Source organism: Vespa crabro, chromosome 7 (assembly GCF_910589235.1).
Source record: "Vespa crabro chromosome 7, iyVesCrab1.2, whole genome shotgun sequence".
Classification (NCBI taxonomy): domain Eukaryota; kingdom Metazoa; phylum Arthropoda; class Insecta; order Hymenoptera; family Vespidae; genus Vespa; species Vespa crabro.
The window spans coordinates 210,316-231,188 of record NC_060961.1 but is presented as its reverse complement, the minus strand read 5'-3'; the positions used below and the strand labels follow the sequence as shown (position 1 = coordinate 231,188).

The window sequence follows — 20,873 nt, the reverse complement described above, 5'->3', positions numbered from 1 at the left end:
ATCGGTGCAGAAAGCGTTATCATCGACGTTATAACAATTGTTCAAAGATATTTCGATCATTTCGAGTACTCAAAGATTATGTTTCTATATTATAGAGAAGAAAAAGAAGAAGAAATCTCTATGCGATCGTATAAAGTTGGTGGCGTTGAACGAAATTCGGTCGTACACAGAGCGAGCGAGCGAGCGAGAGAGAGAGAGAGAGAGAGAGAGAGAGAAAACGTATCGATTAATTATGTAAAACTCATACTCCAGAGACAAGCGTCTCTCATTTGCAGCCAAATCTCATCTTTCACGTGGCGAAGCTTCGATCTAAGCGCATTTGCCGCTCTTCCATCGGTACTATTATAAATTAGAATGGAGATGGAAAAGCGGCTAGTAGAGGCAGAGGAGGAATAAAGTTAACGCAACGTTTAATGCGATTCCGATAAAAGTCGTGTCTCTCGGCATTCGCCGTGATAATTAATAACACAGAGACAGGGCATTCTCGTGATTAATGAGTCCGCGTCTAAAACCAAAGCCAGAGCGCGAACTGGGCGAGAAGAAATATTTGCTTTGCGTTTTTGTTTGTTTTCTTTTTGTTCTATTTTTTTTTCTCCCCGCGTAGATCGTCATAGAGAGGATTTGATTGGAATACCGATCGAACGGACGGCGAGCGTCATTGGAGTTAAATTACAATGACAAATGCTACTTGGCGAAGCATCGGAGAGTTGGTGATAGTACCGGCTTTGATTCTGGCAGCTTTCCGAGAGTTTTATATCGAGCTATACCGATGGAGCACTCGAAATTGGTTGGTCAACAGGAAGGTATCGAGTCGCGTTATATCGTATCGCGGATAGAATACATTCTCTTGCTCGTTAAGCGATCCACGTCGGAAGGGTGGACGATGTTAATGAATAAGGACGAGTAGAGAGATCGGAATGTCGAGGAGATAAATCGAGTAGGATAGATGGGAGCACTCGTACTAGCCGCGGACGTCTAGCGCTCTCCTAGACTCCCGCTGCTCTCGAATAGGATTTCGTACTGTCTTGTACACGCGACCGAGCTTCCAACCTACATAAATCAATTACACGCGAGTGCATCCCACAGCGCGTTATCCCGACCACCCCGCGCAGCGATCCACGTGTACCTGCAAAACCCGAAACGAAGTTACGCGCTCGAACGCAGCTATTAATCTCTCGATTAATCGTAAAGCGATTAAAGCGACTTTGACGTTGATCGAGCGCTTGCTTACTCGCTTTAATAATTATTTACAAGTACTCGTTGTCTAACGATAAGACTTAACAATCCTTTCTTCGATATCCAACCGAGAGAATCCTTTAGTTTCAATCAATAACGTTTGATAAATGCACGATAACGCCTGCCATTTAAACGGAACGTATCATCGAAGTATCGCTTTCGGTAATTACATTTTACTTCCTATCCCTTCTCTCCTCTCTCACGCTGACGAGATATAGGAGGACGCAATGAACGCGGTCGCGTTGCCAAATGCATTAATCGATTATACTCACCTGCATTACCCTCTATTATCTCGCGCGAATACCGGCAAACTTGCGGCTTTGCTCGGATCCAATGATACCTATTAATTCGTTCTACGTTTTACATAAGGTTTTACACGCACCTAAATGACGTCCACGGCGAAATAATATCTACGCGTTGATTTCAATTTGTGCAAAATAATATTTATGCAAACTAACGCGGCTCGTTTCTTAAGGTTGTTAATTTCGCGTTTGAAAGAAAAAAAGAGAAAAGCAACTGTCCGCAAATTGTCCGCCGAGCGGTCTTACCGAGGCGATGCGTGCGTGTGCGCGCGTCCACTTTGAATCTTAATGGCTCCATTTGTATTCACAGCGAGGGAATGAATTTTTCAGTGCCAACGAGGGGACCCCGTTGGACGGTTCAAACTCGAAAATGACATATGTCTCGCGTCTCGCCTTAGAATGTCTAATCGCATTCGATTTTATAACCAAACCTTCTCCCTAACCCCCCCCCCCTTACCCTATTTTGCGCTGGAATAACGATCTCTTTGGAAGGCCGAAGAGAGCTCGCGCGCGTGAGTTTTGGAGGAGTTGGTACGGTAGGATCGTCGTGATTAATTATCTCGTACCTCGTCGTTTTTCGGAACGCGACTTGGAAAATCGTGGTGCCTTCGTTCGGACGCACACCGCTCTGTCCGCCACAGTCGAACCGTTCAATTATTCGCCGCAGGTTCGCACAAGCAAAACGATCCGAAAACCACGGCAGACGGGCCGATTACATTAATCGCTTAATCGCTCGTTTCGTTCCCTCTCTTCTCTTTCCTCTGCGAGTTCGTTAGACGGTATTTCGCGGTAGATAATCGATCGTTTTAGAATATCGATTGATCGGAACTCGATGCTGCTCGACATAGCGACATTTTATAGATAAACTCGACTAGGGACAAACTCTGGGATATTGCTCGTCGTAAACAAATAACTTGACTTTATTCGGCCGTCTCTTGAGTCTCGAGGTTCCTTCGTATTTTCTCCGGATATCGAGTGCAACGAACCGTCCGCAACACGCTCTCGTTCGATTGATCAATCAAAGAAAAAAAGCTAAAAAGAGTGAGAGAGAGAGGGAGTGACTTTTCCGTATTGTCACCCTTTCGCCTACGAATCTTCTCGTCTTCTCTACCTTCTTTGCACCATTATTCTTCTTAAAAGGTATATCCGAGAGGAAGCTACGTAATATCGTCTTATCGATTTACTTATTTTTAGACACTGCTCGAACCTCCGAGACCCTTAGGCTTTACTCTCTCTCTCTCTCTCTCTCTCTCTCTCTCTCTCTCTCTCTCTCTCTCTCTCAGACTCTCCCTCCCTCCCCTCCCTAAACTCCGAAGAAAAGTAAGAAAGCTGAAGCCAAGCGTTTACCACGGACTTCCGACCTACTTCTCGCACTTTTTCTCTCCTTTTACTCCATTCGCCATCACCGCCAATCCCGTCTCTCATCAATTTTTTTGTTTTTTTTTCTTTTTCCAGTAAAATCGACGGTTAACGATTCCACCGGTACGCTAAAGAATTTTCACGTAGGCCAACGCGGAATCTCTCGTGCAACTCATATACTGATCTAAGTTGCGAACAAACGAGAAATGCTAAAAAGATAAAAGACATTGATCGAATATTTCGTCGATCTGTTTGAAGGCATCAAGAGCGTAATTGGAGGAACTTTAATTAGCTACCGATCGCATTGGTTGCAACGATGAAAAGTTGACGCCAGAAGAATCCATTAACGATTCCGATATTCCGCTTTAAAAGGAGTAGGATCCAAAGAGAGAGGGAGGATCAGGTTTAGTAGGAATTTTCGTATTATCTCGCCGTAGTTGTCTTTTTTCTCCTATTCTTTTTTCATTCCCCATTTTCTCTCTCTCCCTCTCTCTCTCTCTCTCTCTCCGCTCTACCGATATATATAATTCGCGACCCAGCATATACGCGTGATCGGAAAAATGTACCCTTTCACGGCTGAATATACGCAGAGCGCTTTTTCACGTGAAATTTTTTTTTCTAAGCTACATCCATGGAGCCTCTGTGCGAGAGCGAGAAGCGATCGTTGGGCGCCTCTTCAAATCTTGCCGGAAAATAAATGAAGCCATAAAATGTGAAAATAAAAACGTTGGGAATGTATCGACTATTTCGAAAAGGAATTAACGCGAATGTCGAATCGTTACGTTGAAAGTAGGCAGACCGGTAAACTCGACGAGTAAAGAATGATCATCCTATGAGCGGTCGATCTTTTTTGTCGAAAGAACGAAAGAACCTTTGATGGAAGAAGAAAAAGGATAAAAGAGAAAATGGAAGTGATAAAAGCTCACCGTTGAAGATCAGAGCCGATGCGTCGATAAATCCAAGTTCTTGGGAAAAGGACGAGACGAAAGCGTTGCGAGATTGCATCGAAACTTTTTCCTTCGCTTTCGTCGCTCTTTCTTCGAGTTCTCTTCCAATTTCGAAACGATTTATCGGCCGATATTGGGAAAGGAAAATCACGAACCATCTGACGTGATTTTGGGGCGAAGCGACGCGCGAGCCCAAGTGGTATACGAGTCTCGTTAACTTCTTCTTTAGTCGCACAAAGCGGGCTCGAAGGAAGAGAAGTGCAATTGCGTTGGCCGATGTATTATTCTTCGGTACAATTTGTTTTCAAATCATTCGCGTAAACTCGAATGAACGTAAAGCCAATAGCCGTAAAGCCGATAGCGATTTTACCGAAAGAACATATCGCTGGCGATAGGATTAATCGAGATTTAGAATCGTACAGGTACCTCCCCTCCCCTCCCCAGCCTTTTTCTCATGTGGAGCCGATACGCGCGCACAACAACGCAAATACGTCGAACGTCGCGTCCGGCCAAATGGAACGGACGAGATCGCCAATTCGAGATAGAGAAGATTCGAACGAACGAACGAACGAAAAACTTTCTTCTCTCGTCTTTCTCGCGAATCGAGATATCAAGGACTTATCGGCTCTCAAAGCCGACGAAAGAGAATACGGATTTACGCACGAGATAGGGCTGTTCGTTCACCGTCCGTTACTCTATCGAAAATTTAAGATAGAAGATATTTTGCCCGCCGAATAAGCCAATAAGCTCAGCCGTCTCTCGTTCGCGCATGGCAAATTTTCGCGAGCGTACTTCATTATACGGGTGTTTACATTCGCTCGATTTACCGCATGAAAACACGTTTTCACGGTGCTCGTGCTTGCGCGCACGCGCTAAAGGGCAGAGAGAGAGAGAGAGAGAGAGACGATATGCAAGAGCCCGTTCGAGAGAGTTCGGTACGATCTGGAGATTGTGGGTCTTCGAACGCGACTTCCGAAAGCAATTTCCGGCTGTTCCCGTTTGCCATCGACGACTCATAATGATTTTCTAAACGATCGTCGTCTTATAAATATAATCAATGTCAATAATCCAATCTTTTTCTAATTATTACTCGTTCAACGTGTAACAATTTTATCTTCGTCGAGAAAAGAAAGAAAGAAAGAAAGAAAGAAAGAAGAATTGGTAATCGCAAGTTCGTTAGGACGAACAGTCATTGAATCACAACGGCACGTCGCCGTATTATGCGAATGTAACAGGCAACATAGAGTAGTCGCAAGGGTACTCTCCCCTCTAGAGACTAGAAACGAATCGCGATGGCTCGAAGGCAGACACGTGGAATAAATTGCTTGTTACCGGCAGCGATCCGTAACGAGGGGGCAGCGACGCAACCTCGACGATAAGCCGCATTTCACTTTTCCGCCGCCACCGCTTATGATTTTCTCACCAGAAGCGAAAGATATTCATTAGTCGAACTTACGCTCTCTTATTCCAATCGAAATGATTAATAGTAGCGAAGTAAAGCAAACCTTTCGCATTTTCTTTTGGCCAAAAAATCGATAGAACGAGCCTTAAGCTTTCTTTTATCTTTCAAATCGGGAAAAATAATTACAAAATGTGTCTCGACGTCGGCCGACATCGAGCCCCTACTTGCATTATTAATGAGACTCCTCTCGACTCTTCCTCTTTCCTTTCCATTCTCCCCCCCCCCCTCAGCCCCTTTTATCGCTCGCTTTCCTTCCTTTCCGTCTAAGCCATACCCTTGTCGTTCGCTCTTGTCGCTCTCGAGGCACCGTCGTCGCCGGTGATTCTAATGACATCTCGTCGACATCTTGGAATTTTATTATCCTTGCATCCACTTCGTTAGGCGCAACCACGCGAGGAAATGAAAACTAGCCCGGGCGGGGTAAATAGATGGGAAAAGAGGGAGAAGGAATTCGTTTCTATTCCCTTTTTCTCGATTTTACATTTGTACGTATCGAAAGATAGTAAGTATCGACTTTCGAGCCGAACATTTAGTACCTTTAAAGAGTGTTCAAATTAGTTTGAAAAACGTTTGATACGTCGGCGAGCTAGTAACGATATTCCGGGCAGCTAAATTATAGATTTTTCTTTAATTAGCCGAGTGCAGTAGATTTTTTAACCAAGACCTTAATCCACGACCGATTTTCAGTCTGTGCCAGGGACAACGTGGCTTTCTGCCAGAACTGAAATCACGAGATATAACCGTGATGCCGGAACAATTATTTTTATCTACAAATGTCATACCTGGTTAATGAAATTCTTACTATTATCACGCTTCTGTCTTCTATTCTCTTTCGGGGCGAAAAGCCGATTTTGTTCATCGATCGTAATAAAATTCATCGATGCTCTTGCGAAATAACGCGAGGCTTTCGAAAATAATGAGATTATTTCGAATTAATAGGCTCTACCGTTTGGCTCGTAGTACGGGGATAAAAGCTATCGTCCGAAAGGGTTGCGTCTAAAGGGTTCGGAACAATGGGGAGTCTTGACAACGTCTGTCGAAACTGACGGATAATAAACCTCATTTTCGAATATACGTTTTATATAATTAATTTGTCTTTCTCTTTTTTCCTTCCTATTTTCTTTTCTAATAGTAAACGTTAATTTGGACTTTTAATTCGAATTGATAAATCCATAGGCAACAAGAATCGATAAGAACGGGCAAACTTACAAACTCGTAAGTTTAAACGTTATCCTCGAACGGGAAACAGCTTTTACATTTCAAGAATTTCGAGACTCGGAAATATTACGCGCAACTTCCATAGAATCCTCCATGCTACTTTGCCAAACTTGTTAATAAAATGATTTTATCAACGGGCTCGTTCTCCTAGGACGTATTTTTCACGAACGCGAAACAAACAATGAAATGCATCATTAATCGTACCTCCGGTTTACTCGATACTCTTCTTATCATTGTTTCTATCGCTTTGCACTAGACTCGTAATAAATCAGCAAAGTACTTGATAACTTTGAAGAATGGAAACGAAGAGAAACGTGGAACGTGCCTCATTATATCGAACTCTCTACGGGGATTCCTCTCGTTTGCGATGGGAAAGTCTATGCGAAAGGCAGAGGAAAGCTGTTTCAGAAAGTCATTATCGCTCGACACGAGCTTTCTTTTCGAAGAACCGATGCGGTTGCCACGACTGCGAAAATGATTATTCTTCAGCGAAATCTGCGAACCAGAGGAAAACGAGAGAGAGAGAGAGAGAGAGAGAGAGAGAGAGAGAGAGAGAAAGAGGAAGAAATATTCCCAACTTTAAAAGACCCGTTACCTTTTCGAGCTTTCGCTCCGGAGACTTTTATTGTTCGCGCACATTTTGCTCTTTTACTTTTGTTACCTATAAAGCGAAGAAAAGGTAAGGGAAAGAAAATAATAATAAAGAAGCAAGAGACGAGTTAAATGCAACGTTACGACGAAAGGTCTTGTACGCTTTTCGAAAGATTGGTAAATATTTTTATCGTAATTCGGTGTAGCAATAAGCGACGTTTGAAAGCCCAAGAAATAACGGATAAGACGAGAGAGAGAGAGAGAGAGAGAGAGATTTGACTGGTACATCGCTGACAGAACAATTTCATCGTAAGCCGAGAAGGACAGTCCGTAGTTGCAATCGATATCCACGTAATACTTGCGAGTACTCGAGTTCGGTCCGACGCCTCCGGATATTCCAACGACGAGCTTTCCAATCGAGAATTTGCTCTTGCTCTCTTTCCATCCATCCATCCATCTTCCTCTTTCTCCGTTACTTTGCCTCCTTATCCTTAGATACCGGAATGCTCGGACTTTCCAAGCAATTACGGTAGCTCTCCGATAAACTCTGCTGACTAGCTAGAGTTTCGCGTCGAGTCGACCTTTGACATTTCGGGAACAATGAAAAAATTTCATTTCCCTGAATAGACCAAATCGAGCAACCAATAGCAATTTTTTATTCAAGATCTCTTGCATCGTCGAACGATGATAGAAACACATGTATCTATGTATAAGGACGTTCCTGGATATAGCAAATGATATATTCACGAGTTGCTTTCAATCGAATTTCTTCGCGGAATATACGCGCAGCTCGATACTTTTCTTAACAAAAAAGATATTTCTTCGTCGCGGATAAGCGCAAAGAGGCGCCAAGTCGAGAGGGCAAAAGGAAGAAAAGGAATTTCTACCAGTGACGGCCCGGTGGACGATTCCCGATACTTTGGGGATAGAAAACTTGTAGTACCTCTTCTGGTACCTCTTCTGGTACCTCTTCTTCTGGATTGGAGAGAGTCGCGGAGAAAGAAAAAAGAAGCAGAAAAAGGAGCGAAGAAACGTCGAGAACGCAAAGTCGACACCAAGTTTCTCGATGGTCGTAAATCCAAACCTCTGTAGTATACGCTATGTGTGTAGTATATGCTTTTGTGTCCTTGATAAAAGAGACGAAAAAAATTTTTCTCAAAGGCCAACTTTCCTAGTACTCGTCTCTCAACGAAAAAACACAACAAATATTGGCTCGTACTCGGTTCGTATAATATTTGTATTTATTTTTTCTCCTTCCTTCTTCCTCGCGCCTTCGAGAGCAAACAGAGTCTTCTGGGAAATAAGGGAGGCGGGGGAGGGGCCGTTGTCGCTAGCAGCCGGCCGATTCTTACATTCGTACGAATACATCGGAGCAGGATATTTATATATATATATATATATATATATATATATATATATATATATATATATGCGAGTCGAGTCGCAACTTTAAATGGAATCGGTCGGAGTGCTGACCCATTTGTCTTTTTCTCTCCCTTCGTACTATTACGACGATATAGACGATATAGACGTACGTCGTGAAAGGCCAATTTCCTCTTCCTCCTATTTGTTTATCAGGCGTTACGGTAAATCGCGTTTGGCAAAAAACCCGGTTCCTCTGCGACAAGGTCGACTCGATTTTCGTCGTGCTCGCTATCTCGTATCGATGGTCGGTGCGTTCGGCAAACGAACGGGCAATTAACGGATGGTGCAATTAATCGATCGACGAACGAGGGAGCCCAGGAAGGATGGGAAAAAGAGAAAGTTGATTCTTCTCGTTGCAGCTATGATGGCAGCTTTAAACAACGTTCCAGGCCTATATCCTCGCGGAGAGAGAAGATAGCGCTCATCGTCGATGGAACGCGATATTGGAATATCGTAGAATAAAATGAGAGTAGAGTAACTAACAATGAAGGAGAAACGAACGCGGTTGGGTTCAGATTTATTTCAATATGTAACCGGCTTACTAAATGGCGAGCCAACAAAGAGAGAGAGAGAGAGAGAGAGAGAGAGAGAGAGAGAGAGTCCGATAGAACGGAACGAGCATCGACGTTTCAGAGTTGAATGGCATACGCGACACCGCTTATTACCGTTCGTCTCGTGACTTATTACCGGTCATGCTAATAACGGCTACGTCGAATTTATCGGCGCCGTGCGTTAACGCGATACGAATCCGAGCTCGATATAATCCATGGCAAAGGGAGCCTGGTCAACTGATTCGCTTCTTCTGTCAACACGCGTTTCATCTGCTATATGCCGTTTATTTAATCGGAAGATTATTATAGACGATCAAAAAGATCCATCGCAATGCTCGATCGCATCGTATCGAGCCGAGCCACCAACGAGAATTGCGAAACGATTGATAGAAAGCAACGGCCAAGAGGGACACTTAATACGGTTTTCACGAAGTACCCGTTCCGGTCGAAACGATAATCCCCAAAGAGAGTGAGAGAGAGAGAGAGAGGAGTTTGACGTCGAAGGGCAGTCGAGAAAGTAGGAAACGAGGTCTAAACGAGGTCGTGTAATTTCTTTTTTTTCCTGCGAACGTAACGTCTAGAGGCTGGTACGACGATTGTAAAGAAACGGCTCTTGTCGCGCGAGGTCGCGGACGAAATAAAAGGTGGAGTATCCACTTGTGGATTCGAACAATGCGGTAATGCTCTCGTTCGAAACCGAAACGCTTTGGCATCGAACGCGTAAGCCAAGAGCTTAGTTAGTCGGCTATTAGAATATCCCGTCAAACTCCGACGGCGCTAAACTGAAATCTTATCTACGTTGGAGAAAATTGTCACACATATCGTATTTTCCTTTCAGACGTGCAGCGGCTGATTTGTTCCTGCTTTCTAATGGCGACGGCGGTCCTTTCCTGCCGGCGAAGCGAATTTCAATGCAACAACGGCCATTGCGTCGCGTTGAACAAGGTTTGCAATGTCGTCGACGACTGCGGAGACGGAAGCGACGAAGTCCGTCAATGTTCGCGTGAGTAATACTTTCGACAGATCATCCTGGCTTAATATCGAAAATATGACCACCGTCTTTTCCTTCGTCCTTTCGTAAAATAAAACAAAAAGACGGTACATTATGCGAAGGTATCGATTTATGCTAACGCGCCCACGTCAATGCGAACGCTTTAATATTCATGCGTTCATCGATTTTCCAAGGGCGCACAAGTACCCCTTCGCGTTCCTTCATATTACGTTCGAGCGTTCATTTTCAAGAGTAAGATAGAAGGAACGTCGTCTAAAGCCTAAACCGGGAACTTTCCCGTTGTTTACGCAAACGATCGAACAAACGAAAGTAATCGGTTTGCGTATTTATCGGTAGACGACGTATATTTATCGTCTTCGTTTAACCACCTTCACTGGCAAGACAACAAGATTATACTTCCGCGAAAGGTGTAAAAGGTCTATCTTTTTAATGATTCTATCATATTCCCATCGGTCTTAATTTTACACCGTAAATTCGTAAATTCGCGGCTATACGATACCAAAGTTTCAATTTCGACGATAACGATAATGACAATGATAGTGATTATTAACGAATGGCAATTCGTGAATTTTGCTACGGAACTGCCGGATTTGCCGTTTTCGTCCGAATTAATGAGAATTCCATTAATGATTCGCGGCTTTGAACCGATATAAATTCCAACGGAACGAAATCGACGATCTTCTAGAAATTTACAGGAGCTTCTTTTTATTCGCTATTTATTACAAAGCCGCAATTGCCGCGAATGCATTTAATATCGGCAATAATGCTTTTACGTATCGCATTTCGATATTCCTCTACCTCCTCGCTCTTCCCCGATCGAAAGAAGAATTTCGGGTTTATTAAATACGGGACTAGCATGGATCTAGGGATTTCGATATAATGATGGCCTCGCGCGTTAAGATTTCCTTATTCGAGTAACTTGACCGAATGAGTTTTTCCATTTAACTTTGCCGTTTCTCATCCTGCTCGTTCCGTACAGATGCGATCGAACAAAGCGAATTCGTTCGTTAACATCGTTCTACCATTTACCGTAAATAATTCGAATCTGCAGGCCGTTGTGAAACGAGGTTCCACGCGATTTAACCTCCGCTCGCGGTTTCTGGACGAGCGACGCGTCCCTAATAGTAATGCACCGACGATGCTAATGGGATTGTTGTGCTCTCGCCTACGAAGTAGAAACTGTTGGCTGTCCGAAAGGACAGAATCGATTCGTCGAGCGAATAATATTTTTTGCGCCATATCTACGGCCATAATTAAGAAAAAAATGAATGTTACAAAAATCGTATTACAATAGTTTGGAGGGCTTTTCGAAGGAAAGAAAACTTGCGCAGCAGAAATATGACGAATTTTTTGTTCTCTATTGCTCGCGACGCTCTTAATCTCGTTCCACCTTTCTGGACCGGACCGTCCTAAGCACGGAATCGACCTATTTGTAAAAGACGATGGACGTTTTCTTTGCTCGAGTGCCCGTGTTATCGACAGATCGTGATAAAATGGCCCGGTTTGGCCGAGGCCATTCATCGTCTTTTCGTCTGTCTCTTGCCTTTTGCCTCGTATCTCCTCACCTTTTTATAACCATAGGCGCAACGTTAAACAATGTCTGTCGTTAACAATGCTCGATGCGCCAATATCCGTCGTTCGAAGGATTTCTAAAACTTTGCGAAACTTAATCTCCGATCTAAACTCAATCAACGTCCTTTTCGTCGTAAACGTAAACTCGTAGAAAGAGATTTTACTAATAATAATAGGTTAGCTGATAACAGGTACGTAGTATGTAAGGGAGTTTAGTAGCTTTAGAAATGAGGCAATATTCCCCGATGAAAAAGTTCATATAACCGAGACAGCTCTCTCTCTCTCTCTCTCTCTCTCTCTCTCTCTCGCGGTGGGTAATTTCTCGATAATGGCGGACATAATGGAACGCGAGGAAGGTGCCGGTACCGGTGGTAACGATCGTCATTTAGAAAACGTTTTCGCACGCTAGAGGACGCCTTGTAGGAAGGATTTCGAAGGAAAATTCATGAGTCGAGGGACCAAGAGTCCTAAGCAGCTCGCTTGCGATATAGAAAGCAGCAGGAGCGGGCAATAAAACGTGCCGGTGAAGTATATACATTCGAGTATAGCACTCGAGGCGAGACTTTCGAGGACCGAATGCAACGAATACGGCAAAGGCCGTCGGCAACGTCGCCCGTACCAGGCTTAATCCGCAGGCTTTCCCTAGGATGTTCGTTATGTTACACCCGAATGCGAAAGCGGATTGTTCCCCGAGTGGGAATACACGTCTGCAGTGTACCCTGCAATTAACTTAAATTATAGCAGAGATCTTACGTTACGTCGCGTAATCCAATTGGATCGAGTTTAGGGTCTTTTCGAAAAATCTACACGCCGCTAATATCTTCCTCGTTACGAGAGGCATTCGTCACGCTCGACTACGTTATTTGAATATTTCAGAAAGGTTCAGAAATTGTTTACGCGCTGCGACGCGCAGAGATAACGTCACGTTTTCCAGAGACATTGCCGGGGGCTAACCTTCGGATATTGCCGCAAACTTTATGCTACGCTGCCTGGAATATCATCCTCCGGCACTACGTACGTATGCTATATTTTAATCGCCGCGGCATTCGCTAACTTTCCAACGGACGGTTTACTCCAGTGCTTTAACAGAAATCTCAACCGGACGGTGTGTAACACGGTCAGCTTTCGTTACGGGAGCTAATGTCCGAACGGGACTCTACTCGAAAATGCGAAAGCTAAATACTATGCGATGATTCGCAAGTTGTTCTTGCACTGGGGACAAATGTACTTTCCGCATAAATTCGCCGTGAAATTTGGTCTATCCGTAATACGGTCTATCTGTTATGATCGAAGGGGGCAGGGGAGGGTGGGGTAATGGAGTACCGAGAGATTTTGCGGCCGATAGAGGTAAGATAAGAAAGAAAGAAAGAAAGAAAAAAAAAAGGCTCGCTTCGCGTTTTCCCTTCGATAAGGATAGCACTGGCATCCAACGGTTTCATCGACTCGATTAAATCGATCGCTTCCGACTCGTGGAACATCGCTCAAAAGAACTTGCTCGCTCGCCTCTGTCAGTGTCGTACTACTAGCTTCTGTGAGAAAGAAAAGGGAAAAGAAAAAAAGAGAAATAAGAGGAAAATGGTTCGTTCGCCTATGTTCCTTGGCTCACGTGTCTTTACAACGAATCGATCTTTTCCACGTTTAACGAAGCGTTATTTCGAGTCCAGCCAAAAAAGAGGAAAAACAAACAAACAAGCAAACAAACAAACAAACAAACAAAGAAAGAAAGAAACGGTCCCATTAATTAATATCTATCGCCAGTTGACATCGATTTCGAACGATCTTTATATTAGGACGAGTAGCGAACGTGTCCTAAAATACGTATCGTTTGTACATCGAGTTATATCAAAGTTTACATAAGATATATCGCGTTACTCGGTGCTGTGCGATGCGTGAAATTTAATACGGTCGGTTCTCGCACAGGGACTCTTTGGTTAGCTCGCTACGCGATCATAATGCTTTGCTCCAATGTTATTCGATATCGTTAACTAACTTTATAACGATACGAGTAAAATTGCGAACGATATCAATATTACGGGATGGTTGTAAAATAAAAGGTTTCCTCGAGTAAAATAAAACTATGGCTCGTACTTAATGAACGTTCTTTTATATCTTTTACATTTGCTGGTCTTGTCCATTAATTGAACGTAACGAGTTAAATCTCGTTCGAACCGTTGTCAAAAACTAATGGCTTTATGAAACTCAAACGGGAATACTTACTTACTGGGTACTTCAAAAGATACGAAAATTATTATCGGTTTTCAGTTTGAGCAGATCGGAGAAGTTGAAACCTACGGAAAAAGATAATTACACACACACACAGACACATGTATATAGTATATAGTCTAATAGTGTCGGCTCGATCGACGACCTAATGATACATTGTACTTACGAGGAGTGACTTGCGGCGACGCTTCTTTCTCGTCTTCCTGGCGATCGATTTTCTCGCAATTCACATCGACGGATTCCATATTTATATCTATATCGGGTATATTCGAAGCATTCGCACAATCGGACAATTCAAAGTTCCTCGAATTGTCGTCGTACATGGAAGGCTGGGCCGATTTCGAATCGTTTAAATCTAAAGGAAATAATTTAATTTTCACGATTTTGGAATATAACTATATGACAATTAGTCAATTATCAAAAGGAAAATATAAATTAGCCGAATACCTTTGATCATAAGCGCTTCGTTTAACATGAAGGATGTCGCACGACTCGCGTTCGTCTCATAATCGAAGTTATTCGAAGAAAGGAACGATTTCGAGGCGTCGAGTAGTACATTTTTGCGTTTCGTCAAAGACGTCACACCGTATTGCACTTTCTCGATCTTTGTGATTCGCGGATAGCGAGTGGACCTTTTCGACGTTTGCGACAATTCGATATCTATATGTTCACCGTCCTTTTCGTCGTTTCGAACAAATTTCATCCTTTTCGGCTGGCACAGATCGTTCGGAAATCGATTTTCCTCGTAATTAATAGCACATTCTTCTTCCGCGTCCACCGGCATCGTAGATCGTTTCTGTTCGTCTTTTCCTTTGAAGCTCGTCTGTTTGGCGATTGATTCCGCGTTGCTCGAAAAGGACGCTAACATTTTGCTCTGCGTCTTTTGCAAAGACGTTGCTACCGCAAAATTTTCCGTACTCTTTGGATCGCGCGTTCCCTTTTCCTTTATTTCATAGTCGAAGAAAAGGTTGTTCGTCGATCGTTTTCGATCGTCCATCGAAATAGAAATGGCAAGATCCTTGTTGCCCGTATCTTCGGCGGTAATATCGTCGCTTATACACATCTCCTCCAAGGCGATCGTGTTAACCGACATCGAATCTACGAAATATGAATTATTCTTATATAGCCTTTAGGGAGTTAAAAGTCGCGAAAGTTATAATATTATTAGGGCCAAAGTCCAATTACCGGAATCGACGGGTGGCATTTTTTTTCTTATCTCTAAATCTTGCCACTTGCGCGAATAATTTAATCGTACCCGTGACAAATTTATTTTCGGCGGTGGCATCTCCAACAGTTTCATCGCTCGTTCCTTCCTATCCTCCTCTTCTCGTCTTTGCAATGACTTTAACTACGACAGAAGGAAGAAAAAAAGAAAAAAATAACGCATGCCGCGAAATGAAAATTTGAATGCGGCTGGGATCGTGGAAAGACCTCTAGTTCCCTCGAATGCAGTTGCCGCTTGCAATGATCGATTTCGTTCCTCAGGTCAACCAATTTTCGCTCCAATTTCTCGTTATTTACCATCGCTTTAGCTAATTCTATTATTTTTAACCTCGTCCTTATTTCATCGATCTTCTTCTTTTGCTCGCATTTTATCTTCAACTCGTTCAACTTAAATTCCAATACCATTTTCTCGATGCAAACCTTCTTCAGCTCGGTCTCCCTTTCCTTTCGTTTCTTAGCCAACGGAAAATCCTCGTATTCGGTCTGTCATTGATAAAAAGGAGAAAGGGAAAGAAAATGAAATTAAGTACGCAAGAATACGATCGGTTGTTTACTTACGTGATAGGATTGCCAAGTTTTCTTGTATTCATCTAGAATCTCTCGATAACGTTGCATCTCGTACGACATTAATTTCGAACGATCGTCGGCATTCGCTTCGATCAGTTCGATCCTTTGTTTCGTTTCTCTCACATCTTCCCGCAATCTGACAACGGAGTCGTAAGAAATCCATCTAAGAACCCGTCCTTTTTTCCACTCTCGCGTTTATCACCGTTAGCGAGTATCAATGGCAAGTACCTACCTTCTTAAAGTAACGTTCGACATCGATATTACATCTTCCGCATCTTCTATCTTTTTCTTAAGCTCCTTTCTCTTCTCTAGCTTCATTAGAACGTTTCTTTTTATCTTCCTTATTTCAGCCTGAGTTTCTGCGAAAAGAATCGCTATCGTCGTTATATATTTCACCTAAGTTTTATGCGCCTGACTCGACGATCGGGGACGATAATGTGCTCTCTCGAAAGAAGTAAAATTATTTCTTACTGCCGTATGATTCTTTATAGGCGGCAATTTCCACGTGCAGGCAAGCTTCCAGAATTTCGACGAAGCGTGGATCGTCGTAAGGTATTCCTTCCTCGTCCATGGTACTTGTAATCTAGCCGAACGATTCGATTCAAGGATCGTATCATAACAAGGAGGATCGTACGAATCTTTCATTCATTACCTTATCGCGATTATTTCCTGTTGCCATTGTGTTTAGTTGTGTCATTCATCAGGACGCGAGCGACTACGACGAGCCATTAAGCGATTTGCGAAGAAAAAGAAAACCACCACCAGGACGAAAATAGAATTTAGGGAAAAAATTGCGATTTCTTTCGAATGCAGAATACGGTGGCATAAAATGTTGGATTGAATTTACCCGCTGGCTTTGCGCCTTTGTTCTCGCGTGGCGCAAATAAATGAGAAACGATCCTTCAATCTCAAGTTTTTAAGTACAACTTGAAACACGTAGTATCGCTCGCTCGGCTCCGTCGGTATCTCGAAATTCTCTTTGACGCGTTTTCTAACATTTCTTACCGACACCGTTGTTTACGCCCGACAATTATCGATATTTTTTTATTCCTACGCTTATGTCCTAAATTTTAACGTCGCCTCGAGTATTATCATTGTCCGATAATATTAACAAAGTGCACACACGAGATTATAAGGAGAATCTAAAAAGTACATAAAAGCGTCGAACTTGGAATATTTAAAAGGTAAAGGCGATTACGCAGTAAGCCTCCAGATTTAGCTCGCCTTTTCTCAGTTATTTTATCAATTTTATCGTACGCATCGTAGGAGAATGGGAGAGACGAGTACGGTAGCAACCGGCTACAAACGTAATCTCCCTTCGGTAGTACGAGTTCCGAGAGATAATCTCTTGCGGATGAGCGTATTATTCGCATTATTCGGCGCATTAAAAATTCTACAACATCTTTAAACTCTTTCTCCTGTGAACGCGCTTACTGCTACTATCGAGAATTATCGTACTCGCATAAAATAGCGTCAGTTTCAATTCCTTATGCGTAGAAATATATTCGCTCGTCCTCTCTCTCCCTCTCGAATGATCGTCTTTTTTTCGCGTATATAGGGGTTCATTCCTCATGACCCACATACCGAGCACGGAACGATACGTTGTAGATGGTTCTCGTTGACGGTAAAGATGGGGAAAGAGGGGGAGGCAAAAAGGGCAGAGTATAGAGAAAAAGTGTGGCGAAGGAATATCTCGCGAGCATCGTGGAGAGTCACGTGGGTGAGAACGAGCAACGAGAGGAAAGAAGAGCAAGGGTATATGGAGGATAAAGTAAAAGGTAAAAAAGGAAAAAAAGCAAATGTAAGGGGATGGCGAGCGAAGAGGAGAAAAAGAGAATGAGAGAGGCCTGTGGGCACTCGTCGGCCCCATTGAAAAGGATATTCGTTCGCTCTCACCGACGCTTTCTTCGTCAGGCTGTCTACGCACCGTTGAAAAGCAATGCCGAGGAGCAGCGCTCGACGTCCTTGTCATCCTCCTCCCTTCCTGCAAATTGCACGCGTCGCGATTGCGCCAAAGCAAACGTTACCATTTCCAGTTGTTGTTCGCTGGTAGGAAACGAAAAGAAATACCAAAAGAAAAAGTTTTACGCAAGCCTTTCCTTCCATTCACCTTTGGCTATTACGACCAAGCTTCTATTTAAAGTCGAGCTAGATGAATTTACTCGTACACACAGCAGTAGTACTTTTAGTACTTTTGCTGTACCATTATCGTGTTACGTTACTCGGTTCTATCGGAAACATAACGATTTAAATTGTAGGATACCACTTCGAAAATTCGTTCGTTCGTTCGTTCGTTCGTTCGTTCGTTCGTTCGTTCGTTATAATCGCATCCGCATTTATGCGAGTTTCTTGGTTTCGCGCGACATTTTAACTACATTTTAATCGCTTCGGACGAAACGTTTACAACGAAGGAAAGAAACGTGTATACGGTACCGTTCAAACACGGTGTAAATAACGAGTGTCGCTCTGTCCAAAAGATAAGAAATAAAAGTCAATGTACTTTTATAGAAGGAAACAGGATGATGTAACGCTTCTGAGTCATTATCTTCCTTCTCTATCTTCGTTTCTGCGATAAATTTCAAAAACCAACGACCGCGCACTGTAAATTCTTAAATAAATAAACCTTCAAGGTAACCCACGTGAATGCCATTTCCATCGGCAAATACCTACCCTTTAACTGTCCCGTACATACGGAGTAACCTTTTTGCGTTCATCGATGGTGTTCCTTTCAGTATGGGAGTGCGCGCGTCGCTTTACGTCGAATATTTATCGGTGAAAGCTCTCGTAGAAAATTATTTATAGTAGGGCTTCAAGATGAAACGGCAATGGACTAAAATGTACTACAAGTTGAACAGAAATATTCCATTCCGTTTGTCCATTTTGAATTGGCCTCAATTAATCGATCAGGCCCCACGTTAACGATAACGTGGAGCTTCCATTTCTCGCATCCTGAAATACCTATACGAGTGCCATATTTCATTTTTATACTTTTATAACCTTCGCGTTTCGAGCCTTTACAAATAGTCGATTCGAGTCGATCCACTCGCAGTACATATGCATACATGCCGCGTTCGTACGTAGATAGGAATATATGTAGATGCATAGACGCGTAGCTTTTTTTCCAAATACGGACAAAGCAGGATCGATACGTTTAGTCGCAAGCGACGACGAGGAGCCTGCGGCGAGCAATAAAAATCCTTCGCTCGGACGTATCCTGTTGTTCCTCGAGCCGCGGCACGAGAGAGAGAGAGAGAGAGAGAGAGAGCGAGTCGAAAGGAGGGAAGAAGCAAATAACCCAGAGACAACACGAAGGAAAGACATGACTTACGGCAGTAACGACGATTCTCGAATGCTACCGACTACACCCGTCGGAATTTGTCTTTTCTCTCTCTCTCTCTCTCTGCTTCTCCCTCCCTTTTGTGAGTTTCGTTTTCCACATTTACACGCCCTCGGCGACGCGTCAGAGACATAACCGCTACGACTTTCAACACAAAAGAGCCTATCCACTCTGAAATCTTCATTGCATGGACTTTCTGCAGCACGAATACGTTATTGAGCCTTTATTTATGCTAAATATTAAAAAGAGAGAAAATGCAAATATCGGACAGATAAATAAAATGTGATACCCCGAGCGTTATCGCTCCTTACCTTTTCGAAATCTTAACGTTTGAACGAACTTGCGAGTGGTGGACACCGGCCATTAGTCAAGCACATCGAACCGTCTCTCTTGAAACGCAAACTCTCCGTCTACGGCGATCCATATCTCTCATGATTCAATGAGACGGACATTTACGATTTATTACGCATTTCTCGTCTATCCTTTGAGAAATATCCCTTAAGAATAGTACGAGGAGCTCGAAATTTTCAAGATTTATCGTAGAAGATGCACTCGACCGCACGATCGCAAGTAAATTTGTTACAATCGTTCGTTAGTATCGTACCTCATACACTCCCGTAGGATCATTATTCCGAGCGTGCTTGGAAGGACGCTCGAACGAACGTTACGGTTGATTAGAGAGGCAGAATCGATCGATCGATCGATCGATCGATAGATAGTTGAAATTGGAAAGGCGATCGTAGATAGGAACGATAGATTCGATGGAACGGCCAGTAGCCGATTAACAAAGCCTACTTCTAATTAGGAGTCAGAATTAGCTCGTTGATTAGAAATACCCCATTGTGAGCTGTTGTCCGTTCAAACCGTGTCCTCGCGATTCGTGCCCAGCATAGTTTTCACTACGCAAGTACTGGTAGAGCTACCTGATACTCGTCGTGGCTCGTTTTATTTTCTCAAATATTCTCTTTGATAAATCGATCACTTCTTTGGAACGAGATGTTTCGAAGCTCGAGTGATCTAAGCGATCGGTTTTTGTGTACTCGTCGACGAGGGAAGGAAGTCGTCTTTCAAAATGCGTCGTAGAAAGGTCTATTTTCAAAACGCGTCGGCTATGAACCTGCGAAGTCCCTCAACGACGCGACGCGACGCGATCGTAGGAGTACGATGGCCGAAGCCAAAGCAACTCGATCATCGAGAATGTGTGTTTCTCTCTCTATTCGTCTGGCATCCTGTGAAAAGCCGAACCGCAGATTACATCGATCGCGAACAAAACGTGAATTCTCTTGGCTATGCTGCCACGCGCACGCTCTCCAACTCTAAGGGCTATTAGCTTAATCGTGCTCGATCGGCGATCCCTAACACCTAGTGCGAATCGATCGCATCGATCTTCAACCATTGATAAAGTAAAATTCTCAAGCTCGGCATAACTGAATAAACCGACGGATTAATCGGTTCGTTCTTTCCGTCGGAAAAGAAAAGAAACTATAATATACGTATAATGGACGAAAAGTATACCCTCGAGCACAGCCGTATCCAATCTTACAGAGTGCCGGAATAAAGTTACCAATGCGTTTACTTACGTTATAAATTCATTGGGTAGTCGATACGAAAGCCTTCGTACAAAGTCGATGCAAAATTCAATTCAATTCGATAGAGACAAGTAATCCTATCGAGCGAGAGCAAAAATTTCAATCTTTTTTTTTTTCATTTCTAATCAGTTTAAACGTATAAATAACGCCGGCCACTCACCGGAGGAAATTTTTATTTCGACGTTAACGAAATAATAATATAATTTCTCCTAATGGGTGCCGATCTAACGTCGACGTTGAAGTTGAGATCCTTTTTGT

At 43.2% G+C, this 20,873-nt stretch overlaps 2 protein-coding genes across 9 annotated transcripts in view; one reads left to right on the top strand and one right to left on the bottom strand.

The window, feature by feature from the left end:
* Window positions 1-20,872, bottom strand: part of LOC124425744 (spindle pole body component 110-like) — a 58,034-nt gene extending 37,162 nt beyond the window's left edge. Inside the window, exons 1-9 of one of the 3 annotated variants that reach the window (XM_046966549.1) lie at window positions 16,342-20,872; window positions 16,161-16,272; window positions 15,922-16,048; window positions 15,681-15,825; window positions 15,330-15,605; window positions 15,084-15,246; window positions 14,346-14,996; window positions 14,065-14,253; window positions 13,893-13,963 (exon numbers count right to left, since the gene is read on the bottom strand). In XM_046966549.1, coding sequence (XP_046822505.1) covers window positions 13,905-13,963; window positions 14,065-14,253; window positions 14,346-14,996; window positions 15,084-15,246; window positions 15,330-15,605; window positions 15,681-15,825; window positions 15,922-16,048; window positions 16,161-16,272; window positions 16,342-16,386 — 1,767 coding nt within the window. In that variant the 5' untranslated portion in view covers window positions 16,387-20,872 and the 3' untranslated portion in view covers window positions 13,893-13,904. Of the gene's footprint in view, window positions 1-13,760; window positions 13,964-14,064; window positions 14,254-14,345; window positions 14,997-15,083; window positions 15,247-15,329; window positions 15,606-15,680; window positions 15,826-15,921; window positions 16,049-16,160; window positions 16,273-16,341 lie in introns of those variants that run through there. The other 2 variants (XM_046966550.1, XM_046966548.1) reach the window with 2 other exon arrangements.
* LOC124425741 overlaps window positions 1-20,873 on the top strand; it is a 53,337-nt gene that overhangs the window by 19,967 nt on the left and 12,497 nt on the right. For all 6 annotated transcript variants that reach the window (XM_046966540.1, XM_046966539.1, XM_046966538.1 and 3 more), the window contains one exon: window positions 9,930-10,094. In XM_046966540.1, coding sequence (XP_046822496.1) covers window positions 9,930-10,094 — 165 coding nt within the window. The remainder of the gene's footprint in view (window positions 1-9,929; window positions 10,095-20,873) is intronic.